General features: G+C 43.9%; 1 protein-coding gene and 1 long non-coding RNA gene across 8 annotated transcripts in view; one reads left to right on the forward strand and one right to left on the reverse strand.

The window, feature by feature from the left end:
- Window positions 1-1,552: 1,552 nt before the first annotated feature.
- Window positions 1,553-23,847, reverse strand: part of EXPH5 (exophilin 5) — a 68,533-nt gene continuing 46,238 nt past the window's right edge. For 4 of the 7 annotated variants that reach the window (XM_004764392.3, XM_004764395.3, XM_004764397.3 and 1 more), the window contains 3 exons: window positions 20,338-20,386; window positions 13,558-13,693; window positions 1,553-10,370 (listed from right to left, as the gene is read on the reverse strand). In XM_004764392.3, the coding sequence (XP_004764449.2) occupies window positions 5,002-10,370; window positions 13,558-13,693; window positions 20,338-20,386 (5,554 nt within the window). In that variant the 3' untranslated portion in view covers window positions 1,553-5,001. The remainder of the gene's footprint in view (window positions 10,371-13,557; window positions 13,694-20,337; window positions 20,387-23,847) is intronic. The other 3 variants (XM_004764393.3, XM_004764398.3, XM_013062423.2) reach the window with 1 other exon arrangement.
- On the forward strand, window positions 17,877-22,720 carry LOC123391318. The gene is made up of 3 exons (XR_006605963.1): window positions 17,877-18,134; window positions 21,570-21,775; window positions 22,319-22,720. It is a non-coding gene; the product is annotated as an uncharacterized LOC123391318 (long non-coding RNA).

The following is a 23,847-nucleotide window of genomic DNA, read 5'->3' on the forward strand; positions in this document are numbered from 1 at the left end:
GGGTCCTAGGATCAAGCCCCACATCAGGCTGTCTGCTCAGCAGGGAGACTGCTTCCCTCCATTTCTCTCTGCCTGCCTCTCTGCCTATTTGTGATCTAGCTGTCAAATAAATAGATAAAATCTTTAAAAACTTTTTTTTTAAGAAGGGAAAGAAATGGCATGTGTAAACCATGGTCAAGGACTTACATTCTTGGCATGCCCAGCAAAAGTGTTCAAGACCCATGGCTGACTGTTTCTCCCTTAAATATAAGTATGCTTCTCTCTCCCCCGCAGGTTGAACATACCATTTATCCCAACTGGGCTCATGTAGCAACGGACATAGCAGCCTCGTATATTTCCTTCTAGATGTACACATGCGTAGGCAGGTTTGTGTTTTTACTCAGTAGTACCTCATGCAAATTCTCCTAAGTCAACTTACATGTTTCTACTTTATGATTTTTAGTGGTCGCATAATATCACATACGTGGGTGTTCCGTCATATATCCAGTCCTTTTTTTTTTTTTTAAGATTTTATTTGTTTATCAGATAGAGATCACAGTAGGCAGAGAAGCAGGCGGAGAGAGAGGGGAAAGCAGGCTCCCCGCCGAGCAGATAGTCCGATGCAGGGCTCAATCCCAGGACCCCGAGATCATGACCTGAGCCGAAGGCAGAGGCTTTAACCCACTGAGCCACCCAGGCGCCCCTATCCAGGCCTTTCCTGTAAAGTGTTCACTTTCAGTTTTGGCACCATTGTAGCAATAAAAATTCTTACCCTAAGTCTGTATTTCTGCTGGTGTGATTTCTGGGGAAAATGAATACATGATTCCGTGTATTGGTTCTCTCCTGAATTGCTGCCTTCCTGGTCATTACAGAGACCGTGTCTCCCATGACAAGTCCAACTCCCTGGCATCATTTGAGAAATTGCTGCTGGAATTTCAACTTAATATCTATTTTGTCAGCCCTGTCAATGCATTTGTGAGCAAACTGGACATGCTTTAATAAGTCCTTTTTTTTTTTTTTTTTTTTTACCTAAGTCCCCTAGAGAGGCTTTTAGTCTACAACTCAAAATCCTGGCTCATGCAATGTATTTTCCATTTTAATACAATACTGTACATATTCAAGATGACAACACTCTCCTGTCCTTGGTAGGGACACAGCCTTTTTCTAGATTGGTACAGATCCGTAAATTAATATTGCATGTCTTAATGTTTCAACTGGAAAGAATGGTTTATCTTTTACCAGTGCTACTGGGCAGTGGGTAACACTCCATGTAGCACTTTTCTTCCTCTCACAGAGAAATGCCAACCTTCTTTTCTCCTCTGTCATGCGACCAGATAGACTGATCTTCACGGGTCAGTCGATTGCTTTTGGGTACAAATGAAAGAAGAGAGGAGCAAGTCCCTGTGTTTTTTTGAAACTACATATAGCTGATCTCATTCAAGAACAACCAGAGAGATTTGTGTGAATGTTTTTGGTCCCCCTCTCTGCCACACCTTTTTAGAATTCTTCCTGAAACTTTCACACTTAAAAGTAATCATTTGAGGATGGGAATAAAAACCAGGTCAAACGTGCATCTATTTAAATCATTTATTTCAACATAGGCATTGTTTTAAATTTGCACCTTATCTTGTAACACTCCTCATATCTACAGAACAGGATTGAGAAAAGTACATAAAAGGATTATTTGACCACATTTTAACAAAAGTGCTTAAGGCTTACCTGTTTCAGAAACACAGGTGTGCCAGTCAGAAAGAGCCTCTAAGTGGTAATACATTCACAAACTTGCTGGGAAAGTAAAATATTTACAAACTCACTTTGTACATTTAAACGGGATATTCTAAAGCGTTATCACTACTGTTAACAATAAAATCTTACCAGTAAGGCCTCCTTAATCCTCTGGCATTCCACAGAGTATAGTGCTTTTATGCAGGTAGGAGTTTTTCAATTTTATTCCCATCTTCACCATAAGCTAAGTGGGTTTTCTACCACTATTTCTAGTACAGGCATACATTTACCTCCTACACAAAATGGTTTTTATTCACTTTTTGTCAGTTGAAACCTTGTCAGTAGCAGTTGGAAGTTTCATTAACAGCCATGTATTTATAAATGTAAGGGGGTAAATTATTCAGAAGGAGGTCTCTAAAAATTAAAATAATCTCATTAAGCCACCCCTGCTTTTTTATGTAGGCTCCACGCCCAGTGTGGAGCCCAATGCGGGGTTTAGAACTCTCGACCCTGAGATCATGACCTGAGCTGAGATCAAGTCAGTCACCTAACCGACTGAGCCACCCAGGCACCCACACCCTATTTTAAATAAACTGTACACTGTGAAATTGAAGTCCTTTATCTAAACAAGTTAATAATTTAAAGATACTTATTAGAAAGGATTCCCTCATGATTTACTCCATTTATGTGAATATTTATTTTAATAATGATTAGAACACAAGTGAGGGGTATAAAAATGACTATTATAAATTACTATAGCAGTACCAAAAATGAGTATTAAAAAGCAGCAATTCGTATGTTAAAAATACATAGAAATTTGCTGTACTTCTTTAACGAAGCATTTTATAAAAGTATAAAACTATAGAAGGTGCTGGTTTTTTTTTTTTTTTTAAAGATTTACTTATACATTTGAGAGAGTGAGCGAGCAGGGGGAGGGGCTCAGGGAGAGAGAGAATCTCCCTGCTCAGTGCAGAGCTTGACGTGGGGCTCCATCTCACAACCCTGAGATCATGACCTGAGCTAAATTCGAGAGTTGGATGCTCAACTCACTGAGATACTCAGGTAGCCCTAGGAGGTGCTCTTTTTATGAATTTTCTGTTTCTTTGATTCTTGAGCCAGAGCAACAAGCAAACATTACAAACAGTGCAAATGAGCATCAGCAATCAATTACCTTTGAGTTCAAATATGAGACTCCAGTGCAGAGCAGAAGGGCCTCAGAGTAACTGCTTATCCTCACCTTAATTTAACTAACTTGTTACAGCCTAAACTCAGTGAAATATAAGCTAACTTCATTTCACCTCCTGTAACATACGTGTAAACTCAGAGTATTTACTGAAATAGAACTTGCAAGTGGACCATTTTTCAAAAATCGCAACACTTAACATTAAAATGTGAACTCTGAATGTCTTAAAATTAGAAGGGAAAACCTAAGTCAGGGTTTATAAAACTTGTGCTTAAATAGTCAGATAAATAGAAGGGGAAGGGGAAAGGCAGAATTTACAAACATAAATAAGAAAGGAATAAAATGTTATTTCTTCTTTACGATTTAAGGGGAAATATTCAGCACAGTTGATTTAAAACTCTATTATCAGTCTCTTTGAGCTTGATATTGGTCAAAGCCTGGACTTTAAAACAATTTACAGATTTGAGGAATAGCTTTCATGTCAGTTACCAGATGTTTATTAGTTTTGGGTTTCATGGGAATGATGTAAAGCAGCCCTGGTATTTTGCTTCCAGGCAAGGCAATGGGTAGGAGGATAATAATAATATAGCTCTTTCTTGCATTTCTATCAGTTCCAGATCTCTATATGCTTCACCAACACTATCATTATCCTTAATTTATATGGATGATACAGACTAGGTGAGAAAAATGGAGAACAGAATTGGGTCAGGAAGCAACTATGAAGCAATCTGAAGGAAATCCACTCATGTGGGCCCTCACAGCACTAAGATCCTGGAGGGCAGGCTTTCTGGAGTTTGAGTTCCAACATCTGTTGGTGTTTATCCTATTAGGAGGGGAGGTTCCAGAAGATCTCCTTGGCAGTTAAAGAGTTAGAAAACCAAGGTATCAGGGGGTATGAAGAAAGATAGAATGTATATATTAGATAGAATGTATCTAATGTAGTCTAGATACATTATTGAAGGAGTCATAGTAACAAGCACTTAGAGGCTCTGCCTTATAGTTTCTCAGGGGTTTGTTCTGCCTTTAATTTCCAGGGGGGTCTGGTAAATGGTCCTGCAAAGAAGCCAGTGAATCCCCGTGTTTCTGACCTGACCCAGCAGCATTGTAGGGGCTTGATATTTGCTTGATATTTGTGACTAAAACGTGCACATGAAATCAAGCGTCCTATCCTGCAAATAAAGAAAATCAGAAATGGGGAGTCCTAGAGAAATGGGGAAAACCAGCTGGGGGGGAAGAGCTACAGGGAGGATGGCAGTCCCACGGAGGATGTCCACTTACCTGCATCCACAGGCATGCTCCCTTCCTGAGCAGGAATGCTGTGGCCAAGCCGCCTCTGCACCATCGTGCTGCCGGCCTGAGTCCTTGACAGATTAAAATTCAGCCCTTAACAAATCAGCCGGTCCCTACAAATGTCTTCAAAGGTATTCCTTGGAGTACTAATATTTTGGGCTTAATAGGGATTCAGCTCCTCACTTATAACCTCAATAAATACATCAAACATCTGTCTTCCGGGCTTCACTATGGATCTAATAGGATGCCTTTGTGAAAATGCCCTTATTTTTGTGTAAAAGGAATAAAAAAAGCCAACAACCCTAAACCTCCTAAATGCCAGGTCAAACAGGATGATACCATTGACTCCATGGCCATCATCAAGACATTTATTTAATGTCTTAGATATAGGGTATGGAATGGAAGGGGAAATATAGAGTTTTCTAACTACTAACTTACTGAAGTTACTAGTTTTGTATGTGCCTCAGGTATTAGGGCTGTGTATCAAATGAAAGGTGTAAAAAATTAGGGAGAAAGTAAAGCAGAAAGCCAAAACTGGACAGTAGGAAGAAAGGCCAAGAACATATACAGAGGGAGAAAACAGCAGAGAAGGCCCCCAAATAAAAATTCATTTCCTCTAGAATTTAGAAAGCATATATATATCTATAGATATCTATAGATATATATAGTATAGAGAAGAGAGGTTAGAGAATTCAGGTTGTTTCAGAGCAGGTGCTGCTCAGACCAGATCTTTTTTATACTGTCCTTCTCAAGGGCATACACATTTACACTTCATTTCCATACAAGCTTTTGGTGGAAAGGTTAGGCATTTTATTGAAGAAGGCTCACAGTTCTGACTCTTTGTCATTTTCATCCAGATAATATTCATCATCTGTGGTTGTGTCTGTGTCACAATCTGAGTCCAGTGGATTCTCTTCATAGATATTAAGTGGTGCGCTTGGAGATAAGGCATCTTCTGGCATTTGGCCCAGAGGAGAAGTTGAGCCAGATGGCTCTGTTGGATTAGGAGCACTAATCACGTCATCTTTCAGGAAGCCAGGGTTCTTGAGAAAGCTTGGCTTCCATAATCTTCCTTGTGTGAGTGACCTCTTTACGTTCTCCAAGAAGGCCAACTGCTGTTCTTTCCCAAAAATTCCATAGTCAATGGGTCTGGATATAGACGCGGCAGACCGGGGACCCATTTTTGTCCTGCCACTGCACAAAGCTGGATTTTCATTTGCATCACAGGAGGAAAGCTCAGAAAAGGATCTGAATCTTCGACTGTACCCACCGTTGCTAGAGAAATCATTCCCTAGGGTCAGCTGACTCAGGGCATTGACAAGAGACGTGCTCTCCGACAAATGGCGCTCCCTGACTTTTGGAGGATGACTTTTGCGTACCAGATTACCATGCACACTGATGCTTTTTAAACTGTTTGAGTGACGGCGGAGTGGTTCAGGTTCCCCCTCCAGAGATGAAGCACTTTGTTGCTGCCCATAAGTGGACAACGGGATGCTCCCTCTGGATTTCTCTTCAGGCTCCAATGGAAAAGGAGGGTTCAGTCCTTTCTGATGGTCAGAGAAGTCTGCTTCCCCGAGGCTGGGGAACGTCAGTTGGGTCAAGGCCGCTGACTCTCTTTCCAAGGTCTGAGCTGCTGCTATGTCTTTAGACTTCTCATACTTGGATGATGAGTCTGAGACATTTTTAGACTCACTCTGACATAGTTGTGACATGCCGTTAGACTTCTGATTGCTTAAATGTGTAGAAGCTTCTCTGTGGGATATTACAGTCACCTTGAGAGAGTTCTCGGATTTCTCAACACCTATCACATCGCTACTCAACCTGAGTTCATCTCTGGATTCTACGGGCTTTGGAGCAGGCTCGGGGGACAAAGCGTCGCACTCTGGTGTGCCAAGAGACCGGCTGTCCAAACCACAGCTATTCCCACTTTGGGGGAAGATAGTAGCTACATGTCTTCTGGGGCTTAAATCTTTAGCTGAGAATTTTCTGCTGGCTTTGGACATGGCTGCCCATCTGTGTTTAACTAAAGATCTATTCTTCCCTTTTTCTGGGTCATCCAAGCTGGTTTTATTTTTATTGCTTCCTTCAGGAAGTGAAGATTGATCCCATGCTAACTTCCGTATTTCGTCTTCAGCTTTGCCATTCTCTGTCATACTTACCTCCTGACTCCTTTGAGGTTGGTCTCTGGGTTCAGACTGCAAACTGTCTACATCTGCTTCACCTGGACAGGTCCCTTCGTCAAGGTGTAGATTTTGCAAAATTGGAGTAAGAGCAAAGACCTGGCTTTCCGAGTCAGAAAGTTCTTTATTAGTCTCATTTTGGACATGTGTTCCAGTTTCCCCTCTTACTTGTCTGGGCTGCGATCCACAGGCGCATCCAGCTGTGGCTTCGCCTGTGGTATCTTTCTGAGGGCGTTCCGCAGTTCCAGGAGCTGTAATCACCACAGCCTTACCTGTACACTCCTCAGAACTTCTTCCGGTTGGGGAATTTTCAACAGTCTCTTCTGAGCGGGCTGGAAGATGAGAAGGGCCACAGTTAACCAACTTAATGGGCTGCTGACAGTCTTCCGAGTTCTCTTCTGTAACTTTTTTTCCCTGAAGCATTGATGAAGGGCGCAGGGTTTCACTTGGCCATTTCTTCGCTCTCTCCTTTCTGCTCTTTGAATCACCAGCAGGTGTTTTAGTGAAGTTATCTGGGGAAATCTCTCTAGTTTTCGATGGTCCTTTATGAAGAGAAACATCTGTCTCCGTAGAAGCCATTTCCTGTAATGTGAGCTCTGAGGGTCCAAGGTGTGGTACAGCAGTAATATCTTCAGTGGTGTGAGAGAGAAAATGGCTCTTCTCCTGGGCAGAGCTGACCAGCCTCTTTTGACCTTCAGATGAAGGTGTTCCTGATTGCTCTTGTGGAGAATCATTTAGTTTGTCCTTTTCAAAAGCATTAGGAAATGCTTCAGTCTCCACTTTCATTGATTCTGGATGGGAATCAATTTGCTGTGTATACTTTTCAAGAAAGTTGCAGAATTTCTTGCTGTATTTCCTTGGCAGAGTGTAATATATCGAAACCACCTCGAGACATTTTACATTATCTTCATCACCAGAAACAGAAAACATACTAGTGGTCTTAAATTTGTGTAATGCTTTCCCACTTTCTTTTCTTGACATGTCTGAAGAAAAAGGTAAAGGGTCTTCATTTGAAAAGAGACCTGTCTTGGAGGAAGCAATTTTACCATCCTTTTCAGTATGTTCTTGAAAGTCTTCCTTTTGAGGGTGTCTTTTGGGTAAAGAACAATCGCTAACAGGCAAGTTTCTTTCTGGAGGGCTAGTGATGGTCTCCCAAGGTTTTAGTGTTAGAGCACAAGCACCTGTGTTTGAGGCCAAGGATTTTTCTCTTTCATCTCTCCCATTAGAGGCATCTTGTGCCCCCGAAGGACAAGACACAGCCCTCTTGATGAGGAATGGAAGTGGTCCTTTTCTAACAGAAGCTGATCTAATGGTTTTCATATGTGTCATCCTCTTTGTGGCTTCAGACGCTCCTGAGACCGAGTCTGACACGGCTTTGGAACATTTGCTTTCTGACTCCGAAGAGCTGGAACTGAATTTGTTTGATGTGTACTTCCCTACCGGGCCTTCCACCTTATTCTTGACTTGGAATGGAAGTGGGTCATTCCTAAAGGAAGAACGCATTATCTTACTTTCCAGCTTCCTGTTATTGATGAGGAAACTGGCTGATTTTCTTGGCGAGATACAGTAAGTTGTGTGACCCTCAGGACGCTTGGAACTGCCTTGATTCATTTCCCTGTGGTTACTTTTATCACTTGATGCCGATCTGCTTTCCGTGTTGCTTAACTTTTCAAAACAGGATATGCATCGTCTTATTTTTCCTTTTCCTTTTCCCTCCCTGCAAGGAGAGCAGGAATGACATTTGACAGCGTCAACTACCTCATCACGTACGAGCACGAAATTATCATGACTCCTTTGGTCTTCTGAGGAGCTTGGGGCAAACTGATCATTTTGGGGTTCACTATCATTGTCTTTTTGTTCTCCTTCTCCCAGAGATGGATCTTTGCCTGAAGGACTTCTCCTGGAGAATGCCGTTGTAGAAGGAATCACCAGAGCCTGGAGGAAAGAATCATTCGATGGTGACATATCAGGTAGGATAGCTGAGGACAGATCTAAAGAGTCACCTGGGATCTTGTGGCCAGCCGCTGACTGGCTACGGTTCATAGAATGAGTTGTGCTGCGTTGTTCTTTCTCGGCATCTAAAACAGCAGGCTCTTCTGGAAACTGTGCATTTTGATTATCAGCAGGTTCAGAGCTCCAGGGGTGATTTCTAATAATGCCTGCACTATCTTCACCACTTACTCTTACTTCCTGGTGACATCCTGGATCTGGGCCGGGAAATGATATTCTGCTTTCCTGAATGAAAGGAGGGGTAGTTGCTGAGCCAACTTTTCTATTCCCGGGATGATAATTACTATCTTTTTTTAGTTCGTTGGATTTCCCTCTGTGTGATAGATGAATTTTGGATATATCTCTCTGTTTGGAACTTACTGTGGTAGATGCATTCCAAGCAAATCTTCTGCTCTGGGCTGAGTCCTGAAAGAGGGGATCTCGAAAATCGGGGGAAGGGTGAGAGATTACAGTCTGTGCATCAGGTTGGGGCCTTTCACTTGTCATGTTTGTCTGGTCCATCTTGTTCAGTTGTTTATATTCTCCCAAAATAGAGTCATTCAAGCCTTTCTCATGGCTCACTTCTGTGGCCAAGATATTGGGTGGGTTTTCAGTAAGAGGTGGAGAATCAACTGAATTCCTTTTGGTCACGGTGACTTCTGTATAGGTTTTTCCTGGAAGAGAGGCAGGCCTAATTTTCTGTGTGGTGACGGCGGGCTTCTGAAAGATAGGACTCTGAGGATTCCCTCTGTCATCAGGACTCTGGGGGAATGAACTTTTGAACGTAGATGCTAGAGTCTGAGTGATGCCAGATGAATAAGATTCTTTGTTTATGTGTACATCCGTAGGAAGACTGCCATCTTGACACACTGATTTACCAGATGGGATGTGATAGCCTGGACCAGTCATAGCACAAACATTTGGTGTGTTGAAATGAGTCGACTGTCTCCCATTACCTCGTGACATCTCCATGCTCTCCAGCGTGGGTGTCGGAGAACCAAACTGCCAGGGGTGTGGCTCTTCTTGTCCTCTGAAAATATCTGTTCTGTAACTAGAAGAAAACGATCCCCAGTGTTGAGAAGGAACACCATGGCCACAAGCAGCCAACACACTATTTGCTTCCATGGGAATCATTTCAAAGTCTCTGTGGGAAGAAGGGAAGAGATGCCTGCTTTGATGAAACTCAGACCAGGAAGAATGTTCCTCCTGTGGGTCCCAAAAAGAACTCTGTCTAAATCTTTGTTCTCCGTTTCGTCCAAAGGTGTTGCTAGAGAAAGATCGAGCAAATGGGTTTTCCTGAGGGTAGAATGGCATATTCTCTGAGTTCTCAAATGGGTCAGGAATCATTGCATTATCCATGGGGGCATTAAAATGAACACCTTGGTAAACACTCTGTGAACGGTAGAATCCGTATCTCATCTTCTCCTGAAAACACCTGGGATACGCATACGGGTCGGCAGTGTCGATTTCCATGGGCGAGGGGGCCCTCGGAAACTCTTCCTGGCTCTGCCTATCTCCAGAAGAATCCGCTCTATTCCATATGATGGAGGACAAAGGAGTCCTCTTTGGGCTCTGCTGGTGCCTGGGTGGTAGAAACCCACTCTTGTTCTGAGTGATGGTTGGAAAATGTAAGCTTCTTGCTGTGAAATATCTTGTAGCTGGTGAAGCTGATCGTTGCCTGCTGTCGAAACACAGAGAAGTACTACCAAAAGTATTCTTCCGCACAGAATCTTCTTTTAGGAGCCTGGGCTCCCTCGTTCTGTACATATCATAAATTGTTTTTGTTCTTGGAGAAAAGGTTTTAAAACCTTCCCTAGGGGCTCCTGGCCTCAGGATGTCATAGATAGACATATTAGAAGTTTCGTTATAGTGGTTTTTGTGCCATCCGGTGATATTACCGTGTGTGTTCCTTCTAGAGTAGAAATGACTGAACTGTGTTCTTGATCCATAGTTGAGAGACGTTGTGGTAGTCACGGAGCTTGGACACTGTTCCTGAGCCAGTTTGGTATCCAAATCATCCAAAACTGAAAGGAGAATATGAGTCAGCTTTTTTGTACAACATTTACAATCTAATAATAATTTGAGTTGTTGGGGCCCCTCAACAAGAAATAAAATAATTTAAAATTTTATTTTTGTTTTTTTAAGTAGGCTCCATGCTGAGTGTGGGCTTGAACCCATGACCCTGAGAGCAACACCTGAGCCCAAATCAAGATGCCTAACTGACTGAGCCACCCGGGTGCCCCTCTAATTTTATTTTTATATAAATGTGGTGACATATGTTTTGATTATGTTTTTAAGATATTCTGAATTTTACAAGGTTGTGGAGGAAGTTTCATTTTCATTCTTTTTCAAAATTAACTTTTGATAATGCCTTAAGGACATAAAGCTACATTTTTTTCCCCCAACAACAAAATTTTAAGTGTGTATTTGGCTTTCTTTTTTTTGTTCATCTTTTGTGTCACCAGGTAGTTAAAATATTCCCCACCATGTTTACCTCAGAGGGTTCCAATAAAAATGAGAATCTGTAAATAACATGTGATTTCTCAGTTTATTGTTAAAAAAAAAAACAGCATTACTACCAAAAGCTTAAGCATGTAATTTATAAACATACTTAGTTGGATGGATTTGAGCAATACAGAAAATTTAAAGTTCTATACAATATTGCTAACTGATATGCTAACGCTAGATTGTTTTCCTGGAAAAATAAAGACCCCACTATCACCCCTATAATATCACACTTTCTATGTGTCAGCCCTGGTTCTAAACAATTTATTAATGCATTCAATCCTCACAGAACCTTATAAGACTGACACTATCACTGTTCTTGTTTTATAAATGAGGAAACTAGGCATGAACAGATTAGGTTGTCAAGGTTGTCAAGGTGACAGGCCGTCTATCTGCTGTGTCCACATAATATAACACCTGGGCCATAAAAGCTCGCTTTTCATTTTTTAAATGAACCATAAAGGTGATTTCACTGCAAGCTCATGATGTTACAAGGATTTGGACTTGTTGTTGTTAGGCACGGTTGACTTTTCTCTCAGTGGCAAGGTTGGAGGGTGGTGTCCAAGTCAGAGCTCAGTGACCTCCTTCTAATACGGAGGACCTGGGGTAGCCCAAAATCAGAAACCAAGCTGACTAGGACCCCAGCCTCTGAGACCACAGACAAGTCACAGGACACATTCAGTCTGTTGCTATTTCTTTGAATTGTGTTTACTTACTCATATATGACCTCTTTTCCTCAAGAAAAACTTGTCAGATTTTTAAGTAGAACAATTATCTTTTAAGGTTTCAAGATTCCAAGGACCCATTTTGTCGTGGATACAGTTTTATCATATTCATGTTATAATAAATACAAACAAGTAGATTATGTATTTATTGAAGAAATGTTCATTCATGACAGTCAAATATGGTATGAGAAATAAGTTATGGGATTATTTAAATTGCTGAAGAAACCACAACTTTCCTTCTGAGTTACATAAAATGGTGCACTCTCAGGGGCGCATGGGTGGCTCAGTTGGTTAAGCATCTGCCTTAGGCTCAGGTTTTGATCCCAGGGTCCTGGGATCGAGTCCCACATCCAGCTCCTTGCTCAGCCAGAAGCCTGTTTCTCCCTCTCCTGCTGTTACCCCTGCTTGTGCTTTTTCTCTCTGACAAATAAATACATAAAATCTAAAAAAAAAAAAAAAAAGGTAACATGCTAAAGTTTAAAAAGAAATGGTGCACTCTCTCCTTGGTTCCTTAAAATGATTTGTCATTTAAAAATTTCATCTTAACCCTTCAATGACAGGGAAAGGGAGGCATATCAGTATTTGTGAATGTGGGTGGGATATATTTCTAGATATATCAACTGTGTTCAGGCAGGTGTCAAAGAGATTTCTGATGTCTGTTCCAGATTTTCCCAACCCTACAGTACTTGTAAGCTGGTGCTATTTAAGTCTGCACAGCCACCGGAAGAACAAATCTTGAAAATCTGTACCTAAGGAAGTCTATAGGGAATCATCCCGAAGAAAAAAAATTATTTATCTCCCGTCTCTGAAATAATTCTACTTATCCACACACACAAAAATCAAACAGTGCCAAAATGTAAGCCAAGGTATAAAGAAAACACAATTATGTCAAAATTATATCATGAGTAAAAAATCTGTCCTTGAAACAAATTATAATAAAGTCTCTTTGATTGCTGTTCTTCCTTTCAAGCTAGTTGTAGTTTTTTCCCCCCTTAAATAAAGTCTTTTGCTACCTACAATGTATTTGGGGAAGTATAACAAAAAGATAAAAACTCCTGGATTCCTCCCCAGATGTAACCACTTTTAACATCCCCATAGGAGGATTTTAAATTATTCAAAAAGCCTGTTATATTCATTACTCTTGAGGTTAAAAAAAATAATAATCTGTTCTGTGTTTCCTTTTTATTTTCAGAGAAGCCAAATCTTTTTTTTTTCCATGTCATAAACAGTAGCTCTCCTATATTAGCAAACCTTTGTTGTGTAACAGATTTTCCTCTGGGCTATGTTTCTCTGAAGCAAGTTCTCTGCCAGGAACCATGTAACTGAAAGGTCAGCCCCCTCTCCCCAAGATGGGTGTCTCTCCCTGACCAACCCCCTCTCCCAACACAGCATCCAGTGGTGGTCATTAACTCTGCAAATGGAATTTAGTTCCTCAGCGTGAAGCTGGTGAATAACTTCAGAGCTGACTGTTCCAATGGCCAGGTTTTATTTTGATACAGAATAACCTAAGGAAAGGGGAGCTATGCTTTATAATAATAATAAGAGCCACTTGTATGCGGCTCATTTCGAACTTTTCTGTTTTTATTGCTATCTGTTGTACAAGGTTAATTGTTTAACAACAATTAGGTTTAGTCACATGCATTTAGGTACTGATTGGGAACAATAAAAGTCCATTAGGAACAGTAAACTTTATATACGTATTTCTTAGAAATGCATTTCCTTTTTACCTGAGGTTAACTATTAAACGTTTTTTATCATTCCACAGATTTATCAGCCTGGGTCTGAGCATATTTGTTTAGATTATATTTAAATAGAAGATTCTGGAATATTTGTGTTAGTAGCATGTAACAGCCTCCTCTTCAGATAAGGGAAGCAAAGGGTTTTCAAAAATACATGGTTTGCTATGTCTGGAGCGTTTTAACACAACACCACAATCATTATTTGCTTTAGTTCCGGGCGTCAGTTTCACACATAGACTTACCTTGGAAAAACTCATTTTCTAGCAGGGATGCATCCCACCGGGGCACGCCACTTCCCTCCCTCATGCTTGTGGGCCTGGGGACAAATGCACTCTCAACTGGCGGATTTTCCAGAGGTGAGCTGTGTATTTTTGCCTGCTAATTTTGAGACAGAAAAATACAATATTATTTCTGGACCTTCTCTAGCTAGAATACTCACATGTCCCCACAAAAAGCTCCCAAACCTAAAATTCTTAGTCTAAGGAAAGCAAATCAATTTTTCTAACACTTACCTCTCAACTTAGAATGTTTCATTATTTCTGTCATTTGTAAGTGATCATGAACTTCTCTACACTTACACTAATGGTTTTTACTCTGAGTCTTCAAGCAGTGTATTGAATTTCTTTCTGCCAGGTACTCCTACAGACACAGCACGACACAATCTTAGGGAGTTTCCCAGAACACAGGAAAGAAACCGACCTCTCTTGAATTGGGAGTGTTGTCTCCATGGCCCCAAAGGCTGGAATTTTGGATTTCTTAACACTGTTCCTGCTCTATCAAGAGCTGGGGAGCTGAAGCTTGCACCGGACCTTAAGATTTGTGAACTTGATGCTTTAGAGGGAAAACAAAAACTATTTCTAGCCACAGAGTTCATTCAGAAGGGTAGACCCTTCCAGACAGACATAAGCAGCTGATACAGTTCTGGATCAAAGGTGCTAAAAAGTATGACCTTATAAATTTTTGTTGCTGTTGTGAAGCACTATTGCTAGCAAGACAGAGCTTAGGGGAATGAGGCAGCATTAATGTTGTCCTGTCTTAACAGCCACCGTTGATCTTGATTTCTCCAAATCTATCCCTGTCCTACTCTCAAGCGTTAGTTTGTCCCCATGACCTCGGGGGATCCTGCACTCCCAGGCCTTCACTTTCTATTGCCGAAACTCCATTTGCATTTTCTCTGTCACACCGGTTCTGGGCTCTGCGGCTCTGCTCTAACTCGTTCTGCTCCTGTCCCTGAACAATGCTACCAGCCACTTCCCATTCAGTCTCTGCTGTCCACTCCCTCATCTACCCAGCGCTTGCCGCTTGGCTCCCACAGCCCCTCCAAGTTTTCTCCTTCCCTTTGATGTTTGAAATGTTACCTTTCATCTCCCCTTGAACGCTTAAGACCAAATCTCTAATGTTTCCCAAGCTCCAACTTTTTTACTTCTCCATCTCAGGTCTGTCCAGTCTAAATCTCAGGTTCTCCTGATTTCTATACTCCTTACAATCTAGGATTTTCACTCCGGCCTGTTTTCATTCTCAAGATCTAGGTCACTTATTTCTCGTAGGGGCCCTGCCCACGTTTCACTGACTTAGCGGTTTTTAATTCCATAGGCAAGGAATGGAAGAGAAGACATGCCGACATTTATGAATAAGAGAGAAACAATCCTGCGATCACTTTTGTGGGTCATTGGATGTAATTAAACACATTAATATGAGAACCAGAAGTCAACAAATACAGAGGCAATGTAACTACAGTGAGATACCAACTGGATAAAACCAACTGTAATAAAACTGGAAACACGGGGTGCCTGGGTGGCCCAGCTGTTGAGCGTCTGCCTTCAGCTCAGGTCATGGTCCCAGTGTCCTAGGATCAAGCCCTGCATTGGGCTTCCTGCTTCTCCCTCTCCCTCTCTTGCTGTCTCTCTTTGTCAAATAAATTAAAAAAAAAAACAAAAACTGGAAACGAATCATTCATGCAGACTAGATGCATCTGATTAAGAGAAGAGCATTGTCACTCAACCATTTTGACACCCGAATGAACTTCCGCTTTCCTCTGTACAGACCAGACCACATCCTTTTTGGCTTTCTGGGTCATATGCTTTTATAATGAAAATTTACACTTAAATGAAAAACACTTGGACGGAGGGCTCAGGTGAAGAGATGAACGTCTCAAAAGCCGGGAAGGGTTCTTGCCCCCTAGAGACCCTGTCTTTGGTCCCTCTTGAGGCTTCTGCTAAAAGACCAATGCTACTCGTCCAACATGTTAAGGACACTTCTCATACACAGAGGTACAGATTATATGACGAAGAGAAAATATGGAGAGTTTATTTACACTCAGCTTTAATGTGCAAGGACATACTGTTCCGTGACAAAATGGTTAAAAAAGCAACTGCCAGTCAACGGCAGGTACCAGGCATACGATCTCTCCAGAGACCCCTTTCACTTGAGCTCTGTGTGAGCAGTTACTGTGATTATTAATTATAATAATTAGCAGCAGGAGCATCTGCTCAGTGAATATTCCAGGCAACATGGGTTTTATACAGTTACCTTATTTCATTATTTTAACCACGCTATGAGGTTGGTACGATTATTACTGCCACTTTGAGACAAACCTCACTTGGGAGAAGGGAATTTGCTCCAGGTCACACTGTGGAGGGAAGGATTCCTTCCCAATCTCTGAGATTGCAGAGCCCAGGCTGAACCACCTCTCTTCACTGTTCTGTTAGCATATTGTACCCCAGATCCCAGCTGGAAGCATCTTTTGAGGCCAAACGCAGGTCTGAGATGCTGAAGAATGTACCGGCACCTAGCACGGGGGCAAACTCCCCCGGGGCCCAGACACACACGATCTTCAGTCGAGGCTCTGTTCTGGACTCAGAATCCTCCTCAAAACACTGCTCCGTGCCGTGAAGTTGCCATAAAAGATGACGCCTACGTCCCACTCCTGGCCTCGAGTGTGAGGCTTGAACACCCCCACGCAGCAAAATCCTGTTGAAAAGCTCTTCGACCTTCCATTTCAGCCCTTCCTCCCCAGCTCCCTTCCAGGGCCCCGTGCTCCAAGCCCACTGCACCCGGTTCCCGAGAATGGTGCACCCTTCCTCCTAGACGGTCACGCGTGCTCCTGATCTTTGCTCTCTTCTTCCCCTGGAAAACAGCAATGCATCCCTCAGAATCCAGCTTGTGGATCACCGTCACTGTGAGCCCTTCTCCCCGAAAAGAATCAGTTAAATAGTGTTTTTGTACCTATTACGGTGCCTGTTATTATACCTGCAATATCCTGTTGAAGCTGCTGACATTCCTCCCACTGGCACTTTGCCACCGGACCCCTCTCCTTCCTGCCAGACCCCACCCCGATCCAGGAAACCAAAGATTTGAAGACAAATAGATCGGGACCCTGCAAGCAGACCCACTTCTAAAATAACTACGAAAGCCTAGTATCTGCCCAGCATCCAGCACGGAATCAGCAGGTAAGAGACTCACAAAGATTTACTGAGCCGCCCGTCAACACCATCTTGCCACCGTCCCTTTGTCCGCTGCTGAACGTCTCTATCACGTTTTGTCCAGTCCCTTGATGCCAACCAGCTTATCTTTGAACAAAATTACTCATAGATCCCAATTTCAACCTACTTTCAAAATATCCTCTCCCCTATGATACTTAGAACAAGTTAAAGAATTAAGTAGGGATTATCATTCCCATTCTGCAGATGGAAAACAGAGTCTGGGTAAGTGCCTTCCTTAGGTCATAGGAATAATAAATGGTGGCCTTGGCTGCTCTCACTGATGCGATCTGAACCCCAACCCTGTTCTTTCCATTATGTTGCTTTTTACCGGTATTCTACTCATGCACATGACCTCAATCAGATGGCAGACCTTTTGGATGAAAACCTTGCTTTAAGCGTTCCAGCCCGTCTAAGCCCATGCAGCTATCGACTGACTGATGCTCTATACCGAGGGAGAAAATTACATATATGAGATTTCTAGTAAAGATCCTTCTGTAAATCAAGACATACAAGATTTTACAGTATTAGGACTTGGAAAAGCATCTCTGAGACAAGAAAGCATAATGGTCAAACACATGAGTTCTCCACCGGAGAACTCCTAGTTCTGCTCCTTACTGGGGGTATAACTTTGGACAAGGTAAACTCTTGGTGCCTTTGTTTCTTTCTTGGTAAAATGAAGACACAATAGTAATGACAAGAGCAGCAAAAAGCAATAAGTGAGTTAATTGCTGGAAATACTTCAGCCTGGTGTCTGGCACTTAGTGAGGTTACTTGTTGGCCGTTCCTATTTTTCCATGGTTTCAGAGCAATTCCCAGAGGACTCCTCCCAAGGCCTCCCATCGAATGAACTGGAAAAGCGTACCAAAGAATGAGAAGCCAGAGTGTTGGAACACTGGCTCTTAAGATCTCAGTTCTGGTCTCAAACATGGCACCTAAAATAGGCTGAGCCAAATGAGGCCTGTTACTCGCCGCGGCTCCCTCTACCGCTCCCGTCCGCAAGTCTGACACAAACAAACCTTGTTACAGAGTAACCTTAGCCCATTTGAGAACTTCCCAGGGTGGCCAGACCTGTAGGGCAGCTGTCGGAGTTGAAGCCTGAGCTCACTGATGTTATCACACACCCTGGCAAAGTCAACAAATTAATTTTTCAAGGTGTTGCTGAATTTGTTCCCCGTCTGCTCTCCTGCAAAGGTCAAGTCCACCAGTGCACCTGAAGCTGGAAAGCACTCATTCATTCCTTCTTTCCACTTCCGAGTGTTCCGGTGGTGCCAGGCCCTGCGGTGAGGCAGGAGGAAGACAGAGTCCTGGCCTCGGAGAGCTCACACTGGCCCAGCGTCGTAAGTACACTGGAGATTTGCGTCTGGGGGTATAGACCTCGCATGTCACCTCACTTGAGGCCCAGCCACAATCTGTTCAGAGTGCTGGAGGGATCAAGTGGCCAAGGCCGTGTGTTTTTTCTCTACTCTCAGAAATGGTGACTACTTGGACCTGGGCTGCCTCACTCGAAGGAGGCGGTCATACTCCCTGGGGCAACGTGCACTTCAGGGAACACTAGCAATTTCTGGAGATATTTTTGTCTCTCATGGCCGAGTGGAGGAGAACTATTGGCATCTAGTAGGTGGAGGCGAGGGTTGCTGCTGAACAGCCAGTGATACCCAGGGCGGCCCCCACAGCATGGGATTCCTCAGTCCAAAAAGGCAGAAGTCCTGAGGTCGGGAGGAATGCTGAGCTACAAATCTCTAACGTTCTCTCTAGCTCCCCAAATGCTGTTTTCTGAAACCCTTTGCTACATGGCAGCTGTTTTCTCTTTGAGTGGAAGGTCGTCTAACAGTGTAGCACCATCTCCTATAAAATGCCCGGTCCCCTTTGTAACCAACTTCCTGCTAGGCTGCCAACCAAGCGATGAGAAGTTCATTACCTCAGATCTTGGCAAGAACCCCTCAGCATCAACGGCTAACCTTCAGCTGTTTGTAAGCCAAGGGATAAGATTTCCATGAATAAATAATGGAAATCTACATGTCCTACAAAACCTTTGTTTTCTCTCTGAATTTTTATAAAAGCCATTAGCCAGAGTCAACAATGACTGTCTTGAGTTTCATTTGTTTTCCCAGCTCTCCCTTGCAGAGGGACGCATTTCCGAGCAGGGAAGCGATTAGATCTGAGCAGCACTCAAGAGTGCCAACGAAAGGTCATCTATGAGTCCTCAGACTGGGTTTTCAAATCCTGATGATTCCTAATTAGCTCTACTGTTTTATAACTTCTAGGCATTTGCACTTCTTTCTGTGTTCCTCATATACTTCAGACCCCATAGCTCCCTCCTGGTAGGGGAAGGTGAGCTCCAAGTCCTTCTCCAAGGAAAAGTGAGAGTATGGGAGCATCCTGGAGCAGGGCTGGACGCACGACTCTCCAGCCCGTTGCTCCAAGACAGGAGCCCCTGCCCCTAGCAGGCCAGCAGGGCTCAGAAGCAAACAGGGCTTTGGGGTTGACAGAGCTGTAGGCATTACTGACTTCCGGCTGTGGAGTTACAGAAACCTAGATTTTCTATTCTGGACTCTACCATTTACCAGCGACCTTGAACATGACCTTCAGATTCTCTAAACCTCAGTTTCTTCATCTTTAAAATGGGGATAATAATAGCATACTTTGTAGATAGCCCCTAGGGATTAAGTAGAATGATCTCTGCCAAGTGCCAGGTGATAGCAGGTTCTCCAAGAGAGTGTGGAGGGTTCTTGGTGCTGGGGTCATGACTGGGGCTCACACTTCAGGAGACAGCGCTCGGTGTTATTCGGAAGGAAGTGGCAAGCCTCTGAAGAGGAAAGGGGGCCTTCTTTTGTTTCTGGAATAAAGAACCTCTGTTTATATGTACTCCTCACCATGAATTCTACCATGCTTTCTGCAAAAAGAGAGAGACTGGTAGGAGTACTAAGACTCTCTTGCACTCTTAAGTCCTTTCCGACATTCTTCTCATCTCCGAAACATGAGTCACCCAAAAGACACAGGCAGGTGAAGATCAAAAGTTAAGACTATGAAGCAAGACACAGCAAATGTCTAGCTGCTTGATCTTGTAGGCCTGTGAACACAGAGACACTTCAGTCTAAACGGTGGGGTCAGTCCCTCCCGGTGAACTTGTCCCAGCCAAATGTATCCCACAGATCACTGGCTTCCACTCTGAACACAAATGATGATCCTGTCAAGAAAAGGTCAAGCCCAGACCCACACTGGCTTGCAAGAGTGCCCCTGGACACCTCCAGCCTCTTCCACTGCCCAGTGCTCGAAGGCTGTACTGTACGGGAGTGACCGTGGTCCCAAATCAGAGATGCCACGACGGTATGAGGGGACACACAACGGCCTCCCTCCCTCCCGGAAGAGCCAACCGGAGACCTACAACAGTTGGGAAACTTTGAATTCTCTAGGGCAAATCTAAGCTTCTGAAGTAAATTTAAAGCTGAGCCAAGGAAAAGCCTATTTGGGTAGGCAGCCAACCACGGATTGCACTAATGCTGAATTCCTTGGCATAACCTTAACTTTCCAGTTACTCACCGTAACGACTCGCCTCACAGACGCAGGAGGTCCCGGGTGGTTGTCGCATCTGTGGAAAGATTGTGAAATAATTTCTTTGAAGAAGTGCCCAACTTTTACCAGGAGGAAAATCAACAACACATCTGCTGTTATAGCTTAATAACCCGAGAATATATTAGAGGCATTTCTAACATCCTGTAGGAAGACATTTCTTGGTTTGTGCACTGTTGGAAAAAACCTCAGAAGCGTTTCTTAGGACTGTTTAGGATCGACGCTTCTCATCTTCATCACTCAGGTAGCCAAGAGGAGATTACATAATGGTGGATTTGGATGTGAGTGCAGCATCAAGACAGAATAACAAAAAGCGTATTCATGGGTTGCAGGTTTACTGTGCATCAATACACGTTATATCGTTTAAAGACATCACTCTTGGGGCACCTGGGTGGCTCAGTGGGTTAAGCCTCTGCTTTCAGCTCAGCTTATTATCCCGGGGTCCTGGGATGAAGCCCCTCATCGGGGGTCTCTGCTCAGCAGGGAGCCTGCTTCCCTTCCTCTCTCTCTGCCTGTCTCTCTGCCTACTTGTGATGTCTCTCTCTGTCAGATCAATAAGTAAAAATCTTTAATTATAAAAAAGCAAACCCTTCAAAGATGGCTTCTGGTGTTTAGTTTTATAAAGATGCCTTCCTTATTCAGTAGGAAACCATCTTGGAGAACAATCACACTTTTACTGTTTATGCTGCTTCTCCCAGTTTCAGTAGAAGGTGAAAAATTTACAAGACATGGGTCCCAAATAGAGATAGATTTTGGTCTTCTAGATCCATAATCCTATGCCAGGGGGCACTCTGCCTGAATGACAGCTCAAGATTTAATAGACGGTGATGACTCAGTGCTCTGTAGAAAATGAGGTCCTCACCGTCCCTAAGAAAACAGCAAAGGGAATCGAGCATTAAAACAATGAACCAGGACTTTGGGTCAGATCAGCTGAAAGTGGCAAGATACGGTTTTCCTTTATTGGAACTCCTAGCTGCTCCATGGTTCCCCAGAGTTGGGCATAAAACCTGGGAAGCCATACAGCTTTAGATGTTGAAGATATTCAGCTATAGCTGACGGTTTAGCTCGAATTTTGAACAGAAATGGAAATTAATATCATGGACTATGTTTCACATTACTCTGAAACACCAGCTCTAAAAGAAAAATATCTAGAACTTGAATACTGAATACTGCTCTTATTTTTATTCTTCTTTTCCCCACAGCCTTACTGAGCCTACAGGCTGCCTTTCTGCCACCACTGTTCTGAGTGTTACGGAGGAAACCAACAGGACTGAGATAGGGACCCTGTTCCCTGAGAACTTTTGCAGTAGGAACGATTAGATACATAAAAAGTCAAAATATAAGCAAAGAGGTGATGCGGACAATAAGGAGATGTTGAGTTAAATGCCCTGAACATGCAGAGGCCACGGTGAGCACTTGTGGGGGGTGAGCAGGGAAAGGGACAAGGGGAAGGTGGGACGGTGGCGGGTGAACTGGGGTGAAAGGCGGGGAGCAGCACGGGCAAAACCTGGAGATAGGCAAGAGCCAGGGAGCTCGGGAATTGGCAAGAAACTCAATTTTGCCGGAGCCAAGAGAACATGCCAGATTGGGAAGAGTCTTTCCAGAGCCCCGGGGGCTGCAGCCCTCACGGTGTGCCCACGCGGCTCCCCAGGTCCCGAAGCTGATTTGGAGCGTGGGCAGCTGGGGTAGGGATCCGTTCCCGGGACTGGCAGGAGGGCAGAGGATGTGACTTAGAGGGTGGCAGGAGCATGAGAGAGTGCCACCGAGTGCAAGGGAGTGCTGTGTTCCGTGGGGGATGTGTGTCCCCTGACGGTGTGCAAGGCCGAGTGTGCCCTTGTGGATTTATGGGCAGAGGACTCAGGTGGCTTGGGGGCCCCGAGTCTCCGCAAACACTCTCGGGCCCTCCTAAAAGTGAATTTCTGTTTCTAATGTGAACGGCTTTTGCTTGCAGAGTGAATGAAAGCAGCAGTGGTGTGAGGGGACTCTGCTGGTAGGAGTCCTCTGGACCAGTGATCACAAGGGACACAAAGCTACCGCATCTTCTGCATTCGCTTTCAAGCCCTGCTGAGGCCACATCCTGAAGGTCAATCACTCCACCTACAAAACTTCTATAATTTCTCTCCCGACTCCTCTCCATCTTTCCACCAACAGGGATCTGCCTAAAATGCACGTGCAGTCCCATCGGTCCCCTGCTTACCGTCTTACAAGGTATTACCCAAAATCTTAATTGATGCAAGGCTCTTCTTTTGTCTGATGAGCCTCCCGGACCCACCCCCCACACCCTTCACGCCGTATCCCCCAACACTCCGCTCATCTCTAGGTACCTGTAAGCTTGACTTACCGAATTTATTTCACTTCCATAAAATACTCTCTCGTCTCTCCAGCTTTGCAGAAGCCATTCAGAAATTCTCACTCAGTACTTGAAAGTGTAGCTCAAGAATATTCTTTTAAAAAGCAGGGGACACCTGGGTGGCTCAGTGGGTTAAGCCTCTGCCTTCGGCTCAGGTCATGATCCCAGGGTCCTGGGATTGAGCCCCGCATTGGGCTCTCTGCTCAGCAGGGAAACTGCTTCCTCTTCTCTCTCTGCCTGTCTCTCTGCCTACTTGTCATCTCTTTCTCTATCAAATAAATTAAAAAAATATTTAAAAAAACAAACCAACCAGAATCCCAGGTGACTTCCCCATGCACTGATGTGGCACGCTCCGAGCACTGGCCTCTGAGGAGCTCCATCTAGATGACCACGGGCCATGCAGACCCTCCGTGTCCCAAATGGACTCTGTGTCCTTCTTCCACGTCTACTCTTTCCTATCCAGTCAACGATCTTGTAGATTCACAACCAGAAACCACCCATACCTCTCCACCCCCCCAAGTATACCCCAGTTATGGCATGAACCATCTGCTGCCCTCCTGTTGGCACTAGTTCCCTGCCTGTCCCTCTCCCTCCAAGTTTTGTTCCAATCTGCTCCCTACTCTATAGCCAGAGCGATCAGTGTAAAGTGAATCATGCTACTTCTGGGTGTAACATTTTATGATTCAAGCTCTACCCTGCACCGGCAAGGCTCTGTACAACCTAGTCCCCATACACTCTGCATTTGTACATCCCTCTGCCACAGGCACTTGGCACAGCTCTGAGCATCTGCACGGAATGTATCTGAAACCTCTTTCTACACGTGTGTGCCTGTGCAACTCTCCTCTTCTTGAAAAACCATGACTGATGTCATCTTCCCTGGAAGACCTCTCGGGCTCGAGACGTAATGTACCAGACACTCCCTCATACGTCGTGCTCCCAGAGCACGAGGAACTGCCCCACCGGAGCACCAGCATTCTACGTTCCTCTCTTTCCATTCCGTCATCCCCACCGGACTGAAGCCCGAGATAGCAAGGGCTGCATGCTTCCCTCCACGGCACCACGTACCGTGTTGCTTGAGCACCCTTCTTGAATAAATAAGCAAATGTGTTCCTGTTCATCCTCACCACGTC

This window comes from Mustela putorius, unplaced genomic scaffold (genome assembly GCF_011764305.1).
Source record: "Mustela putorius furo isolate JIRA1106 unplaced genomic scaffold, ASM1176430v1.1 tig00000198_pilon_pilon_pilon, whole genome shotgun sequence".
Classification (NCBI taxonomy): Eukaryota; Metazoa; Chordata; class Mammalia; order Carnivora; family Mustelidae; genus Mustela; species Mustela putorius.